General features: G+C 35.9%; 1 protein-coding gene across 6 annotated transcripts in view; it reads right to left on the minus strand.

Annotated features, from left to right (window-relative positions):
- The window catches only part of SMC6 (structural maintenance of chromosomes 6), a 68,115-nt gene that overhangs the window by 15,713 nt on the left and 35,124 nt on the right, over positions 1–17,278 (minus strand). For 5 of the 6 annotated variants that reach the window (XM_036262748.1, XM_036262745.1, XM_036262751.1 and 2 more), the window contains 7 exons: positions 13,597–13,711; positions 11,804–11,964; positions 9,154–9,289; positions 7,923–8,003; positions 6,219–6,389; positions 1,684–1,821; positions 570–715 (listed from right to left, as the gene is read on the minus strand). In XM_036262748.1, coding sequence (XP_036118641.1) covers positions 570–715; positions 1,684–1,821; positions 6,219–6,389; positions 7,923–8,003; positions 9,154–9,289; positions 11,804–11,964; positions 13,597–13,711 — 948 coding nt within the window. The remainder of the gene's footprint in view (positions 1–569; positions 716–1,683; positions 1,822–6,218; positions 6,390–7,922; positions 8,004–9,153; positions 9,290–11,803; positions 11,965–13,596; positions 13,712–17,278) is intronic. The other variant, XM_036262749.1, reaches the window with a different exon arrangement.

Raw genomic sequence — 17,278 nt, forward strand, 5'->3', positions numbered from 1 at the left:
TATTCATTTTTAGAGAGAAAGGGAGAGAGAAACACTGATAGGTTGCCTCCCGTACACGCCCCCACTGGGGATCAAATCTGAAACCTTTATTTATTTATTTATTATTTTTTTTATCCTCACCCGAGGACATTTTTTACATTTTGTGTTCAGATAGAGTGTGGGAGGGGGAGAGAGAGAGAGAAACATCGACGTGAAAGGGACATGTCGAGTGGTTGCCACCCACACGACCCAACCAGGGCCAGGGACAAACTGCAACCGAGGTACATGCCCTCAGCGGGAACCGAACCCTGGTCTCTCAGGACCGCAGGCCGACGCTCCAACCGCTGAGCCAAACCGGCCAGGGCTGAAACCGTGTATGGAACAAAGCTTCAACTAACTGAGCCACCCGGCCAGGGCAAAGTCCGTTTATTACTAACAATACACATATGAACGAACAGTTCAGCTATGAACTATAATGCCATAGAAACATCTGATCCAAATTTAAGATTTATATGTTATAAATATGTATTTTTTGTCTGGATAATATATATGGACAACATAATGAAGTAGAAAAGCTAGCAACCACTTACCTCATTATTTCCTCTCGATCTCCATGACTAGCATGTTCTGCCTGTATCTTTTGTCTTAATCGATTAATTTCTTTGTCTAGAATTGATGCAGACTTTTTTACTTCTATCCGCTCTGGGCATATTTGTCTTGCTTGTGACATTTTCTCCTAAGATAACAGATGTTTAATACCTTTAAAACTGTTCATTGAGAAAATAATTCACTGTACTACTAGTGCCAAAACAGGCCAAGTAAAATTCTAAATTTAGGTTTATAAAATGTGTTTCCATAAGCTTTATAATTGAGAATCTAGTCCAGTCATTATAAATCTTCAAGAGGAAATTACACTATAGTGCACATCTTTAATAATTTGTAAGTCCTCTACCACTTCCTAATGGAACAAATTTCAAATAGCAGCTATGAAAAATTTGCACCCAGGGCACTGAGGTCAGACATAGCTTTCTGTGCATTTTAGGATGAACTCTGAGCACCAAATAGTACTGAAAACTCAAACAAAAAAACCCTCTATTTTAAAATATTAAAAAACTCAAAATACTTTTTTTTACACACAGTACTTATTTTATATTAGAACATTCCTTGTAAGTCTTGAATAAGTAAGGCAATGGATTACAGAGTTTCAATCATTTCCTAAGATATATAAAGGCAAAATTGGGATCCATCTCTTCTAGTTAGACCAAGGTTGCCTTCAACTAATCTCCAAAACAGGGCTGCTGCTTACAGTTGTCAGCACGGGTGTCCAGTAGGCAGGGGCAGAACTGCAGCCTAGCCCACTCCCAAATACTCAGAGGCAGTGACGACTTCCTGACATCTAGCTATCTACTTGCCAAACCAGGCACGTAAGGAGCTGTATTAGCTGAGGGAGCGCCCTGCTCCAGACAGATAGCTCAGAGGCACATGTCAGACTGTTACAGTCCTGCCTGACATCCTCTCTGTGTTGGTCTATTTAAGTCCCCACACTCCGAGAGTCCCTTTCTCTTTCTCTCTGGGTTCACCAAAACAGCTGTTACTTTATATGTAACAGATATTCATCAGATCACCTATGTTTGGAAACATGACAGTAAGAAAAATGCACTTTAAAAAGGTTATCAAAAATATAAAACAAAAATGATGGACCACCTCTAGCTCTTTTTCTTTCACATCCAGTTCTCGTTTCTTTTTATTTAAAGTATCCAGGTGTTCTTTTTGTTTTTCTTCATAATGCCGCTTCCCTCGTTTTTGGTTATCTACTTCAGAGTCAGCAAGGTTTAATTCGTCCTGTTTGAAGAAAGCCACAATAATCTCCAAAGGAAACATTGTTTTAAAAAACTACCAGCATAGCTATAAAACTAACTGACGATTCCATAAAGCGGACAGTACAAGGCTGCCTCCAGACACAAGTGACAGAGTTCATATCCAGATGTGTCTGAACAGAAGCGAGGACTCGCATTATTATATCCAAACTATTATATGAAGTCTCCATTATTATGGTGTTTTTAACTTTATTTTGACAAACAAGGTAGTTTGTGAGAAGCCACATTAGCTTGGTGAAAGGTTTAGATAAATATGCACACAGACGTTAATTATGGCAGTTTTCTCAAACAATGATCTACAAATTTATATTATTGTCAATTTGGATGTTTTTACAAAATATATAGATTTCTATACTCCATCTTTGGAGCTTTTATGTAGGTTTGGGATCCCCAAACCTCAATTTTTAAAATGGCTCTTGATTTAAGAAGCACCAAAATAAGCTGAGACTCTCAGAGGGTTTGTTCTTTTGGCTTGATATACAAACACAAATGTTTAGAGCAGCTTCATTTGTAATAGCCCCAAACTGGAAACCCACGTTCAACAGGGAAATGAAAACAAACTGTGGTATATCCAACACAACGGAATGCTATACAGGCAATACAAAGGAATGGATTACTGATGCAGGTAAACATATGAATGATTATCATAATCAAAAGGAATAACTTGTATTCTATTCACTCACTTTTCCTTTCAAACTACAGTGTGCACATTATGTGTTAGTGTACGTTAGGTTCTGAAAAAGGTCAAACCCCAAAAAGCAAGAGTACACAACATGTGAGTCCAGTATAAATGATTCTAGAAAATGTGCAGACTATAGTAATAAAAAGCAGATTGACAATTGTCTGGGGCCAGGGGCGGGGGGTAGGGAGGGACAGATTACAAGAGGAGCATGAGAAAACCTTGAACAAGAAGGATTATGTTCTTTTTTTTAATTGTGAGGTTTTACAAGTATATACATGTCAAAATTTATGAAGTCATACTCATATGTGTTTTTACTGTACATCACTTATATCTCAATAAAACTGTTTTGAAAAGGCTTCTGATTTAAGAATAACCTAATTAAATTTTAGTTTGTTCATTTATTTTTTGAGCCTAGCACACTGGTCATTTGTACCATGATTATCATGTTCTGCCTCAAGAGTTAGTCATAAACAGAGAAGGAAACAAACACAAGCCAGAAGAGCAGTGACAGCATGACACAGACAACATCGGGAGGCATCTCCAAGAGGAAAAGAGGCATCTAATACTGAAAAGATTTACCTCACGTAACAGAGGATTTAGGCTATTTCCTAACCTAACAACACAATTTATTGCATTTTGTTCATACTGATAAAAATATCATCCATGGTAGACAATCGGATAATATATAACTTTTACAAAAGAGTTCTGTTACAAATAAAAGCACTGCTACATGAAGGACGAAGATAAGCTGTTCCTTTATGTCAAACATAATAAAAGAAAATGGGTGCAAATTTGTGTAGCAGGAGATATTACAATTAGAAATTGGAACAGCTTATGAAATAAAATGGTTGTTTTCTAAAAACAGAACTACGTTTTCTAATCATTTCTGGTAGAAGATGTTACAATAAATAGGCTTACATTTGCTTTAGGAAACCAGTTTAGCACTAGAGGAACAAAAACAGGCAGACCGTGTCAGGACACATCTGTGCTGGTTCATCTTTCCTCCCAGCAACTTGGGAAAGGAAAAGACCTAACTTGTAAAATAATAGGAAAAGAACTACAGATGTCAATAGCCCTTTTTACCATGACTGTTTGATTTTTCCTTGCATATTTAATAAATTTATGTCAGATTTAAAACTAAATGGAAAGCACAGAGTATTTCATTTAATTTCATTTTATCTATGGTAAAACAAAGAACTGGAAATAATAAAGTATGTTAATGCTACTTATCCTAGTTTTGGGGTGAGGACTATGATGAGATAGGTCTAAAATGAAACTATGATGCAAACCTAAAGCTGTAGTTTCTAACCTGCAAGAAGTTACAGCCTTTAAAGAATAGGCTGAGATGCTACAAAGGACAGAATCATTGAAAAACTTTATTCTCTTGGATGCCTAAACAATCAGTTTTACTCAGCACCACTGGGTAAAACTGCTACTTGTTTCATATAAACCTATAGTAACTACGAGGTTTAAAAAACTATAAAACATGAAACCTTGTTCAAAGTGAGAAAAATGTTCCCTGTGCCAAGATTTCAATGACTACATATTTAAAGAGTACTCTACTCCTCACTACCCCTCTGCCACAAAATGAACAAATGTCCTAACAGCAAACAGACTATGTCTAGAAGCTGACTGCAGTTCCTCTTGGTCCTATTGTTACTGATGGCTGGTGTTATGTGACATTGTGAAGGAAAACCTCTTGGCTACTAGCTGATTGCATGCAGGTTAACTGAAGGACTCACCTCCTAGCTTTCAGTTATTTGCAGCCAAGGCAAAGAGCTAAGATCAAGAATTCTTACTGCCTTCTGCCCATACTTTTCTGCTCTTGAACTTATTTATGGACTCCCAATTCCAGGAGTTGCTTTACTTAGAGGTCCCTAAAAGAACAGAACACAGCTTACTCTTCATTATTTCTTGTTTTTATTTTTAAGTTGTCTGGGATAAATAATTTAGGCGCTAATCTTTCTTTTTCCCTACCATTTTAGCATGCTTCATCATTCTCATTTTGTCACCCAGTTCAATCCTGCACCCACTAAAAAAAATGTTTTAATCTTACCTTTTTTTAAAAAACTTTACTGCTCTAGCCCTGGCCGGTTTGGCTCAGCGGTTAGAGTGTCGGCCTGCGGTCTGGAGAGACCCGGGTTCGGTTCCCGCTAAGGGCACGTACTTCGGTTGCAGTTTGTCCCCGGCCCTGGTCGGTCGTGCGGGTGGCAGCCACTCGATGTGTTTCTTCACATCGATGTTTCTCTCTCTCTCTCTTCCTCTCTCTCCCTCCCGCTCTATCTGAACAAAAAATGGAAAAATGTCCTCGGGTGAGGATAAAAAAAAAAAAAAAAAAAAAAAAAAAAAAAATTTACTGCTCTATTCCTGGGTTCTGAATTCTACCTTGTCCATTCTTGATAATTTTCATATTGATTTTATTCTTTTTCCTCTTTTAAAAATGAATTGTTTTCTTTTTTATCTAAAGACTTTGCCTTAATTATCTAGACTCTGTCTTCCTACCTCTTATTTCCTGTAGCAACTACTCCTATTTTTCTCTCTCAGTTTTACCTTTAATAAGTTTTCCTTCTTCACACCTAATATTTAAATTACATAATCTTCTTAACCAGTAGTCTATTTTCCTGTTTCATATTCCTTTTTTATCATTTTCTCGTCATCATTTTATTTTTTATTGAATTTACTGGGGCAATACTGCTTCACAAAACCATACAGGTTTCAAGTATACAACTCAATAAAACGTCAACTGCACACTGCATTCTTCGCCATCTCCCCAAGCAGTCTCTGTCCGTTCCCATTTCGCCCACTTTTGCCCACCGCAAATAATCCACCTTAGGTTATAATGGCAGGCAGAAATCCCAGCTCCAAGAATAGTAACTACAGAGAAGTCTACCACAAACAGAAGAAAGCTATTTCTATACAGCAAAACCTCTAACTTCCACTAATATTCTCTCAACTCTATGGTTTTAAAATTTTCAATAAACACAATTACAGTAAAATTTTTTTAAGCAGATCTAAACACATTTTGATTCACAGGGGGTAACTGATTTTCCTGCAAATAAAAAGGAGAGGGTACATCAGAGTGATATCGAATGTCCCACTCCTCTTAGATCATACTATTTATTCACTCTTCGCAGTGCCTTATAAATAAAATCTGAAGTTCTGAAAATAATTGAGCTATTCATAAAAATGATAATGACAATAAACCATTGATAACTAAGCTAATAAACAACTTGAGGAAATTGCACAATTTAACTGTTGAATAATTTTATTTCCCTAAATTTGGTTTGAAAAAGCATGTGTTAAAAAAAAAAAATCGATTGAATTCAAACTGAAACACAACTGAGACACGCCAATAACCAGGAACTGAGCAGCGTTTTATCTCCAGTTGGCTTGAGTCACTGAAGGAAACTGGCACAACAGAGCCGGCAGCACAGACACGGTGCAGACAGACAAGATGTCCCTGGCTCCGCTCGAAACACAAATAAATAAACAAATACTTCAGAAAATAAAGAGAGGAAAAAAGCTGTAATCTTCTGGGACAAACAGAAACTTGACAATTTATTCTCATAAAGGTTTAACATTTAAACATAAACTCTGCTAGGGTAACATCTAGTGAGTACACTATAGATATAAAACAGAAATCTAAGAGATATATATTATAGAATAACATTAATATATACCTTAAGTGGATCTGCTAGCTCTGATAGCTGATTAACCTTCAGTTTAATTGCATCATACTTGTTCTCTGCTTCTACTTTCAGACTTTTAAGGCGTTCCATATTTTCTTTTTGCTGTTCCATATTTTTCTCAACCACTTTCATTTTGCTTTTATTTTCTTGAGCTTCATCTTCCTGGTTACAATTACAGTGCATATAGAGTTAATTAAAAATACTTTTGTTATCAAATAAAAATAATATAAACAATTCTAAGAGAGGAGAAACTACAGGCTACAGGTAAATCAGATAAAAGACAAATTCAAAGACTACTAGGATATTTCCATATTCTCAATTGTAAATTAGGAAGCAGAAGAAATCAGGTTCAAAAATAAGAAAAAATAAAATTTAGGACACAAGTTACAACTATATTGTGCTTGAAGTCATTAACTTTTATTCTATCTACCCACTTTTCTTTCAAAATATAGTGCATATAAGTACCTCCCTTGTGTCAGACAATGTATTAGATGCTGAGTAAACAAAAATAAACAAGACATAGTCCACACCTTTAAGAAACTTAGTCTATCAATATAAGGAATTAAAGCAGAAAAATAAAAAGTGGAAAATAAGCCTGGTTGGCGTGACTCAGCGGTGAGTGTTGACCCATACACCAAGAGGTCACCAGCATGCTCAGGATGTGGAACAAATCCCCAGTGGGGGGCATGCAGGAGGTGGCCAGTCGATGTTCTCTCTCATCAATGCTTCTCTCTCTCTCTCTCTCTAAAATAAAAAAGGAAAAAAAAAAGTTTTTTTTAAGTGGAAAACAAGATTACTAATAAAAAATGAAAACAAATTCTCCTTAGAGTAAAGCTCCACCAGACCAGTGCAGGGACTTGATCTGTCCTGTTCACTGCTGCACCCTCAGCAGTTAACACGAAGTACAGTACAGACACTAAATAATACTTAATTTTAAGACTGCAATCTATCTAATCCATTGTTTACTGTAACTCAGAGAGGCTAAGCTGAATATTAGTTACCCGAAAAAAAAAAAAATAGAGGAACAAATATGTGGTCATTTAAAATGAAAACTATTAACTTGGGAAAAAAAAACAATACAATGAGACCAAATATAATGAACTAAAAGATATCCATTAATATTGATACCGATTAACCCTGAAAAATACTATGCTAAGCAGTTTGGTTTAAAATGCCACTGTTCAATATTAAGACCTCAATTAAGCTTTGATAAAGTTTTATCTCATGTAGTAGATGATAAAATCAATTATTATGCCTCTAAGTTATATAGACAAAACAATGCAGAACTTGAAGGCCATACACAAGGTAGCTTCATTCTGTAAATGCAGGCAGTAATCATAAAAAGTCACCTCAATTAAAAGGATAAAAAAGAAAAGCTGAGAGCCCTGGCCAGTTTTGCTCAGTGGTTAGTGTCAGCCTGAGCACTGGAGAGTCCCAGGTTCGGTTCCCATTAAGGGCACGTACCTCAGTTGCAGTTTGTCCCCGGCCCCGTTTGGGGTCGTGTGGGTGGCAGCCATTGGTTGTGTCTCTCTCACATCAGTGTTTTTCTCTTCCTCTCTCCCTCCTGCTCTATCTGAAGATAAATGCAAAAATGTCCTCTAGTGAGGATTAAAAAAAAAAAGGCTGAGAGTAAATGCTATTAAACTAAATGACCATTTTGTCTTTTATAAATAAAATTGAGGAAAAGAATCTTACCAAGGTTGCAATATCTACAGACTGGTGTTCTTCCATATTCTCAAGTTCCTGAATTTCAGAAATACTTTTTCTTATTTTCAACTGAAGGAAAGTATTTAGATTTTAGTAACATAAAAATAAATTTAAAATAAAAATAAACAGCCTGGAAACATATTAATCCAGGATGTTCTACTCTACTTTACATTACAGAAAGACTGTATTTAGGGAAGAGACACATTAGTATTAAATGAACCATTGTAGGTTATGTATCAAGTCTGCCATAATCAGCTCACTGGTAATCCATTCCCACACAAAACTGATGTAAGTACTCCATCTTCCCATTTAAAATGATGACCATGTTGACTCCATAGAGAATATTGTTCTGAAATATCCAGACTCAACTTATGGAAAGATTATCCTAGTGATTCTCAGAGTACAATTCAAGTACCTCCTGGGTGCCTCGGACACTCACAGGGGGTTATGAGGTCAAAATGAGTCTCATAAAAACACTAAGACATTAGTCATCATTTTTACTCTCATTTTCTCACAAGTTTACAGGAGGTTTACAACTCTATGATGTGTACTTAATGCAACAGACTGACTGCAGAGGTGACATGGTAATTCATTCTGAATTTTATTAAGCCGGATGATATTTACAACAAAAATATAAAAATGTCATTCTTTTTGCCCTGGCTGGTTTGGTTCAGTGGTTAGAGCATCGGCCCATGGACCAAAAAGTCGCAGATTTGAATCTGATCAAGGGCACACGCCTCGGTTGCGGTTCATCCCCGGCGCTGGTCAGGGTCATGCGGGAGGCAGTCACTGTGTCTCTCTCGCATTGATGTTTCTCTCTCTCTCTCCCCCTCCCATTCTATTTGAGATAAATGGAAGAATTTCCTCAGGTAAGAATTAAAATAATAATAATAATGATAAAAATAAAAATGTCATTCTTCTCACTAAGTAGCTTTGGTTTTAGAAAAGTTATTTTTCATAAAATTGTTAGTTATGTTATAAATAATAAGTTTTTTTGTTTTTAGGTGAACTAACAAATACTCTTAAATCTTGTTTTAATGTTTAACAATGTAAATACTGATGGATAAAACCCACGCACATGAAAGCTCTTTTCAGACTGGAGAGTGGTTTGAGGCCAAAAAGTTTGAGAACTACTCCTCTAACTAAACAAATGATAAAATTTTAAAAAATAGCTTGGAAATGATAAGTTGAGAAAACAAAACGATGTATTTTTTTGTACCTTTAGCTCTTTATAACGTAGTTGGTACCTTCTAAGAAATTCTTCATTGCGTTTAATATCCTTTTCAAGGGCAGACAAATGTTGCTGAAGATTTAATATCTGAGCCTTCTTATTTTCAACATCATTCTCCAATTCACTTGATAGAGGATAAAAAATAATTTAAAACTACTTCTGAATAATACTAATACTTTAGATCTTTACAAAGAAAACCTTATTTTTAATAGCTTATTTGCAAAACCCCATTCACAATCAAACCAGTTCTATACTCCTATCCAGTTATTAATAACAAAAATACAGATTTCAAAAAAATATCTAAACTGGAGTCAAATTTTACTTATTTCATTAATAAGTATTTATGATATGATTTCTGTGTGGCAGACATTGTGCACTATGCAAGGCAGAAACAGAAACAGAATTAAGGCATGAAGAACTCAAACAAGAAAGAAAAACATCAGGAAAAAAAAAACTGTGTCCACAGTACCACAGAACATAAGAGTCTGGGAGAAATGATCACTGAATTGAGTTCTATAAAATTTTCAACAGTTGGACCAACCAGGGGAGAGGATAGAAATAACTACACAAAGGCACTGAGGGATAAAAAGTTAAAATTGCCCTGGCCAGTTTGGCTCAGCGGTTAGAGCGTCAGCCTGCGGTCCAGAGAGACCCGGGTTCGGTTCCCGCTAAGGGCATGTACCTCGGTTGCAGTTTGTCCCCGGCTCTGGTTGGTCGTGTGGGTGGCAGCCACTCAATGTGTCCCTTTCACGTCGATGTTTCTCTCTCTCTCTCTCTCTCTCTTCCTCTCTCTCCCTCCCACTCTATCTGAACAAAAAATGGAAAAATGTCCTCGGGTGAGGATTAAAAAAAAAAAAAGTTAAAATTGACAATCAGCTCAACATTCACTGTTGGTGAATAAATGCTGTGACTGTGTGGGGCGTGGAAGTGAAGGAGAGGAGGACAATGCAAAGAGATGGACAATCAAGTAGCCAAAGCCATAAAGGTCTGCTGCCAGCAGTCACTGTCTTCAGAAACGATCTTTTCCTGCCTCACAAGCACTGTCTCCCAAAGTCGTGTGCCTGGTGGAAAAGATCCACCTTGCAGTTAAGAAAAACTTATCTGATGGAACGTGTACACCACATTTCAATAAGACGCATTATTTTTTTTCCCACATTTTGATATCTCTGAAATCATCTGTCAGTCCATGGTTCAAGTAGCAACATTTTTTTCTTTTATTACTTATATACACAGCACCCTAAATTTGATAAATATTATAACTGAGCTACCTTGCTGGAATTCTCAAAATTAAAAAAATAATAATAAATGTTAGCTGAATAAATAATAAATGATTAAAATAAGTAAAGAAGAATAATTGTGGTATTATATAGATCAATATATAAATCTACACATTTTTTATGAGTAATTTTGCTAAAACAAAAAATTTACCAAGTAAACAAACTTTGAAACTTAAACCAAAAATAAAAACCAATAAACAATATTGTCATTTTTCTGAATATTTAGAATACATTTAAATTATCAACATAATTTACATAAACAAAATGGCTAAATTTTACACTTTCAAAAGTCTGCCAAAATACATGTGTTCTCATTGCAGCACTGTCATAGGAAGAGAAATGACAACCCTGTTGTCCATCAACAGTGACCTAGTTAAGTAGATTACAGTACAGCCATATCAATAGGTAGTTCCAAATGTGATGACATGGAAAGATCTGCATGATGTAATATTGAGGGGAAAAAAGCAAGATACAGAAACCATAAGTGTCCTTATACATAGCACAGTGTAGATGAAACATGAAAATATTATACCAGTGTCCCCCATTTTCCCCTCATACCAAAATCCCTTTATGCTACTCTCATGATCACAAAAAAAAAGACTAATTACTTGAAAACAAGAGATCTATTTCAACAAAACTCTCATTTCCCCACCTATATAAGTCACTTAGAATACTTTAACTTTTACTCTATTTTCTTAGATATTTCTTTTACTTAAGTGTACCTTCTTCTACTTAAGATCTTTTAGATCGTTAATTCAATTCCAACCTATCAATTCATCAACTGAATTAGTTTGGTTTGGAAAATCATGTTTTGTTCTTACCCAAAATTCTTTTTGCCCGCTTTGAATATCATTAAGTACACTTAGTTTTTTGTTCAACTTCTCCAGCTATCTCTTCGGCCAGCACGTGTTCTAAATGTGCCTACTGATCTGCAGAACAGTGCAACTCAAAATACCATGAGAGACATAATATAGAACTTGATCCAGAATGTAGACCAGTACACTTGTACTCTCACCAAGAAATATCAGCACAACTAAACAATGGGCACATTTACCATGAGTATCAGCAATAGTGATACGGCTGACCTACATTTTGACTTCAGTTCCTTATCTCCTGGCAGACAGGCAGTAAGCGGGTCAAAGGAACATACTTTGTGTGCTCAGTCCAGAATACTGTTATCAAAGTGATGATGGAAAACGACCCATAAACCTAGAATTTTACATCCAGCTAAATGATCTTTTAAGGCCGAAGAGATTACTCACAATTTTTCATAAAGTTACTACTAATACAGTAATATGAAAGGAACTGAACCCCAAAGGAAGCAGTAGAAATAATATAAGAAAGCTACACTGAACACCAACCTTATTTCAGAATCTACATCTCTGCTTAGGAATTTAGGTCTTGTATATTCAGATGAATAATAACGTCCTGCAAAAACTTGATCACCATCAGCAGTAAAAGCTTCTCTACAATTCTTGGGTGGCTTTTGGGACTGCATTACTGCACGAGCTACAGAATTATTCTAAAAACAATATAAGAAAAATATATTTTTTAAGTTGTGTCAAAGCATTTCTGATGCATACAATTTCAAAATGTTACCTGTCATTGTTTTAAAATTCAAATATTTTAAATTAAATGTTCAAGTAAAATAATTTGATAAAGTTAAACAAAAGAATGAAAATATATATATATATTTTTATTTTGGTACATGCCCCTAGCGGGAACCAAACCCGGGATTCTCTGGTCCTCAGGCCGACACACCAACCACTGAGCCAAGCCAGCCAGGGCAACAAAAAAATATTTAAAAAACTTTCAAGATTCAAAGAATTAAAACTATTGAGTCTTTAAAACAGCACAGTAAAACAAACAAACAAAAGCACAGTAAATAATGCTTTATGACAAACTGATACTTTTTTTTAATCTTCACCTGAGGAGGACATTTTTGCATTTATCTTCAGATAGAGCAGGAGGGAGAGAGGGAGGAAGAGAGAGAGAGAAACATCAATGTGAGAGAGACACATTGACAGGCTGCCACCCACATGATCCCAACCAGGGCAGGGACAAACTGCAACTGAGGTATGTGCCCCTAGTGGGAACCGAACCCAGGTCTCTCTGGTCTGAGGGCCAATGCTCTAATTGCTGAGCCAAACTGGCCAGGGCCAAACATACATTTTATTTTTAAATTCTAATATTGCTATCCATCTAAAATTAAAAATTATTTTAAGTAACTTTTCACATGAAAATATTTAAACCAGTTCATACAAATCTTATTTTTTAAATGACTTTTACACCCTAGAAATGATGCAACTGAATAGCAAATTCCAATAACAATTAATATACTGAATTATATTTAAAAAAAAAGAAATATTTAAGCCCTGGAGAAACTAAAAAGGGGTATTTAGGCTTAAACTCTCTGGGCACAGATCTTTACAAAATAACTTCATTATTTTCTTTCATGTATCCTTCTAAAATATGATAGAGCCAAGCCCACAAAAAATTACACCATGAACTAACTGGCAATAAACATACATACATACAACACACACACAGATTATCAATACCATTACTTCTCAGTTTCCATTAATGAGAAAAATAGACTCTACTGTGTCTGTCTTGATTACATATTTGTTTTAAATTTCCTTATTTCTTCCCAGCAAATTTATTCCAATAGATAAAACACAACATGGTGATTGAGTCATATACAAATACATATTCAGAAGTATATAAAAATACATATAAAGAGTAAATATTGACTTTACAGCACTTGAATTTTTAAGAAAATAGATTCATAAAATATCAAGTCAAGTATTTGTTTAAAAAGTAGAATGATAATAATACACATATCTATAAGAGTAACTAAAAAGTAAATTCGGCAGGCAATCAAGAAATCATGAACAAAAATATTTTATAGCATCATGCATCTAAATATGTATTTGAGAAATTATTTTACAAAGAATAGCTGAAAGTAATAAAAGTTCCCTGGGGTAGAAAACACACAAACCACCAGCTCTATATTATTCTACAGATTTTCCTACAAGTAAAAGTACAATGATGAAACATCAACAACTTCCTTGATATAGGAGAGGGACAGGAATTCACACAAAATTTTGAACATTTTTAAATACCATAGAACACAGCAAGCATCTAGTCTTACTTTGATCAGGAGCACTGTTTCTATACCTCTCATGTCAATCAGGCTATTTGCAACAACTGCGTTATCTATTTCTAAAGCTGTCAGCACTGTTGGGAACTCTGGATGATAGGCAGCTCTAGAAGACAAAAATGTATACGGATTAACATCAAACTTTATGTATAAACATTCCTATATACATATTAATGGACAAACAGATAATGGATAATGATAAGACAATGAAAAATACCTGTTAACATTTGAAAACATCTGATTAAGTTTATTTTATTTACTTAGCAAACATTTACATAATATGTGCTAGGTACTGTTATGAGAATATGATATGCTTATCTAATCCTTACAGCAACCATAAGATAGATAATATTTCTCTCAAAATTCTTTTTTCAGATGAGAAAGCTTCAGAGTTTAAGAAATCCCCAACGTCACAGAGCCAGAGCTAGTTAAATGCTTGGGCTAGGAATTAAACCAGGAAGCTCAGCTCTAGAGACCAGATTCTTCCTTTATTTTTAAACTAAAGTAGAGTTGGCATACAACAGTATATTAGTCTCAGGTGTGCAACATAGTGATTCAACATTTATAGAGCCCAGATTCTTAAATTATGTCCAACTGCCTGTTACAATAATCTTATATGCTATCATTCATAAATATAAAAATTAATTAATTAAAACACATTTTAAAAAGCTAAAAAATTTCCTCCTGAGACAAGAAAAACTTAAGTAAATATTATTATGAACACAGAGGAAATATGAGAAAAGGTATTCTTATGAACTATAATTTGGGCTCCCTAAAGAGACATGAAGAATGGACATACCAAGAACAGTAGGTACACTTTCTGCATCTCAGTTCTTTCTTCTGTGTGATGAGAGTTCAAGGTTTTCTTAATTCAAAGGATGTTATAATACATGTAAATACTTAAAATAGTACCTAGCACACAGTAAGCACTCAGTGATTCTAGTCAGTATTTTTGTTGCTACATATAAGCAATATCTACATAATAAAAAAAATATTAAAATTATTATTGTAATTTAAAAAAAGAATAGTAGGTACAGGAGCATAAATTATCTAAGGGGGAAATGGTAAGGATATTCTTAGTGCTTTCTTTCTTTTTTTTTTTAATGTTTTTATTGATTTCTTAAAGGAGAGAGATATAAACCTGTATGTGAGCCCTAGCCGGTTTGGCTCAGCGGTTGTAGTGTTGGCCTGCAGATCAGAGAGGCCTGGGTTCAGTTCCCGCTAGGGGCACGTACCTCAGTTGCAGTGTGTCCCCAGCCCTGGTTGGGGTCGTGTGGGTGGCGGCCACTCGATATGTCTCTCTCACATTGATGATTCTCTCTCTCTTTTTCCCCCCTCTCCCTCCTGCTCTATCTGATGATAAATGCAAAAATGTCCTCAGTGAGGATAAAAAAAAACAAAAAAGAAACATAGATGTGAGAGAGGTACATGATCAGTTGCCTCCTGCACGCTCCCTACAGGGGATCGAACCCAAAACCCAGACACATGCCCTGACCAGAAATCAAACCAGGACCTCTCAGTCCATGGGACAATGCTCAATCTACTGAGCCACGCCGACTCAGTTCTTAGTGGTTTCTTAATCCAAGAATTCTAAAACAAAGGAAGTAACTTTGTATATACACATGGGGCAAAAGTAGGTTTACAGTTGTAAGTATACAAAAGTTTATTCTTGCATTATTATTAATTATCGCATTATTTTCCATAGGAACGACTGTAAACCTGCTTTTGCCCCACCCTGTTTTGTTTTACACATATTCATTCATTCATTTGACATGTATTTCTTGAGCACCTACTACATTCCAGGTGCTGTTCAGAGGATGGGACAGAAATAAACAAAATAGATTACATCCTTCTCACCATGAAGCTGACATTCTGTTGAAGGAAGACAGAGAATAAAGAAAAAGTATTAGGAAAGACTCACAGGTGACACTGGGCAGACACCTGAGGAAATAGGACTGGTATCATGAAGAAGAGCATTTGGGGCCAAAGGGAACAGCACCTGTAAAAACCTTCAAAGAGGGTGTTAGGAGAAGTGGGGAGGCCAGGGTCCTCCTGCGGACTGGGCAGTGAGAGGAGTGCCGGACAAGGAACAGGACAGCTGGTAGGATCAAAAGGTCCTAGAGGTCGCAGCAAGGCCTAAACAGAATGACAACATACAGGGCACTCTGAGCAGAGGAACGACATGACCTGACTACACTCTGCCTTCAGTATTGAGTGTGGGTGTGGCAGCGAACCAGAAGCAGGAATATCAGCCTATTGCAATACTCGAGGTTTGATAATGGCTTGAACCAGGGTGGTCCCTGCAGAATTCTTCAGGTTATACATTTTTTTAAAGTGTAGCAAATAGGCTGTGGGGGTAGCAGAGAGAAGTCAAGAATAACTGGGGTTTTGGCTGAAGCAAATGAAAAATGAAGATGAAGAAGGTACTAAGAAGAGCAGGTTTTAGGGTAGAAATTAGAAGACACTAGCTTTTACACATATTAAATCTGAATGTCGCCCTAGGTGGTGTGGCTCAGGAGCATTGTCCTGTGTACACCAAAAGGTTGCAGACTCGATTCCCGGTCGGGGCACATACCTAGGTTGCTGGATCAATCCCCAGATCCCCAGTTGGGGCATGTATGGAAAGCAACCAACTGATGTTCTCTTTCACATTGATATTTCTCTCAATGTTCTCTTTCTCTCCTCCAAAAAAAAAAGAAAAATCAGTAAGCATATCCTTAGGTGAGGAATAAAAAAAAAAAAATGTCTACAGACATTCTCCCAGTTCAGATGCAACTAACCTGTCAGGGGTCATTGTTACCATAGCAATGTTATCTAGAAGCACAACTGAAATTTCACTTTTATGAGGTATTAGAAACCAGGGATCAAACTGGAAATTAACATAACATCAAATTCTCATGCAGACAAAGAAAACACTTCCTTTTAACTCTCAACCCTTATTTCTAGTATAAAAACTCAAAAATCAACCATTCAAAAGAGGACTTAACTATTTCTGACAAATCCATTTTTTTTCTTATATTTCTCCTAAATCAATTGTTGGCACATCTGTTAGGTAGTCACTTTAGCCAAAAAAACTGCAATTTTTGCAGAACAATATATGATGTCATGCCTCCGTGCATTTTGCACATAAAATTCTAGTTGCCTAGAAGGTAGTTAACAAACTCATCAGTTAGAAGATTAATCATTTTCCTCTCTTCTCTGATTTTTTCCCTAACTTATCTACTAACATTTAATTATTCCCTCATCTCAACCACAACTATACCTTGTAATCCAATTTTATCAAGGCTGACAAAAAAGAAATTAGAGAAGATGTATATACTTAGAAGTAAAGTGGCAGCCAGCCAGTACCTAGTAAAGAGACCAGTTTAGATGTTGTGCCTTGAGAAAAGGTTTGTCGGGGTCATCAAAGAAAACAATCACAGTTCTCTATGGAATCTTCAAATCACCATAAACAAGTGCCCGAGTTCTTCCTTTATACCTCCCTCTTCATTTGGCTAGGTCTGCACCATTTCCCTTATCAGCATAATTCTTATGCCACACTCCATCTGTTTCACTGTACTGTCTCCTACAGTAGACCTCATGTAAGGACCTCTCGGGTAGGGAGCATTTCTGGTTTATCTAACTAAAAATAATGAAGTGGCCTGATGCAAATTTACAAATAAGTAGTGTAGAT

The sequence above is a fragment of the Molossus molossus genome, unplaced genomic scaffold, assembly GCF_014108415.1.
Source record: "Molossus molossus isolate mMolMol1 unplaced genomic scaffold, mMolMol1.p scaffold_m16_p_15, whole genome shotgun sequence".
In the NCBI taxonomy this organism is placed as follows: Eukaryota; Metazoa; Chordata; class Mammalia; order Chiroptera; family Molossidae; genus Molossus; species Molossus molossus.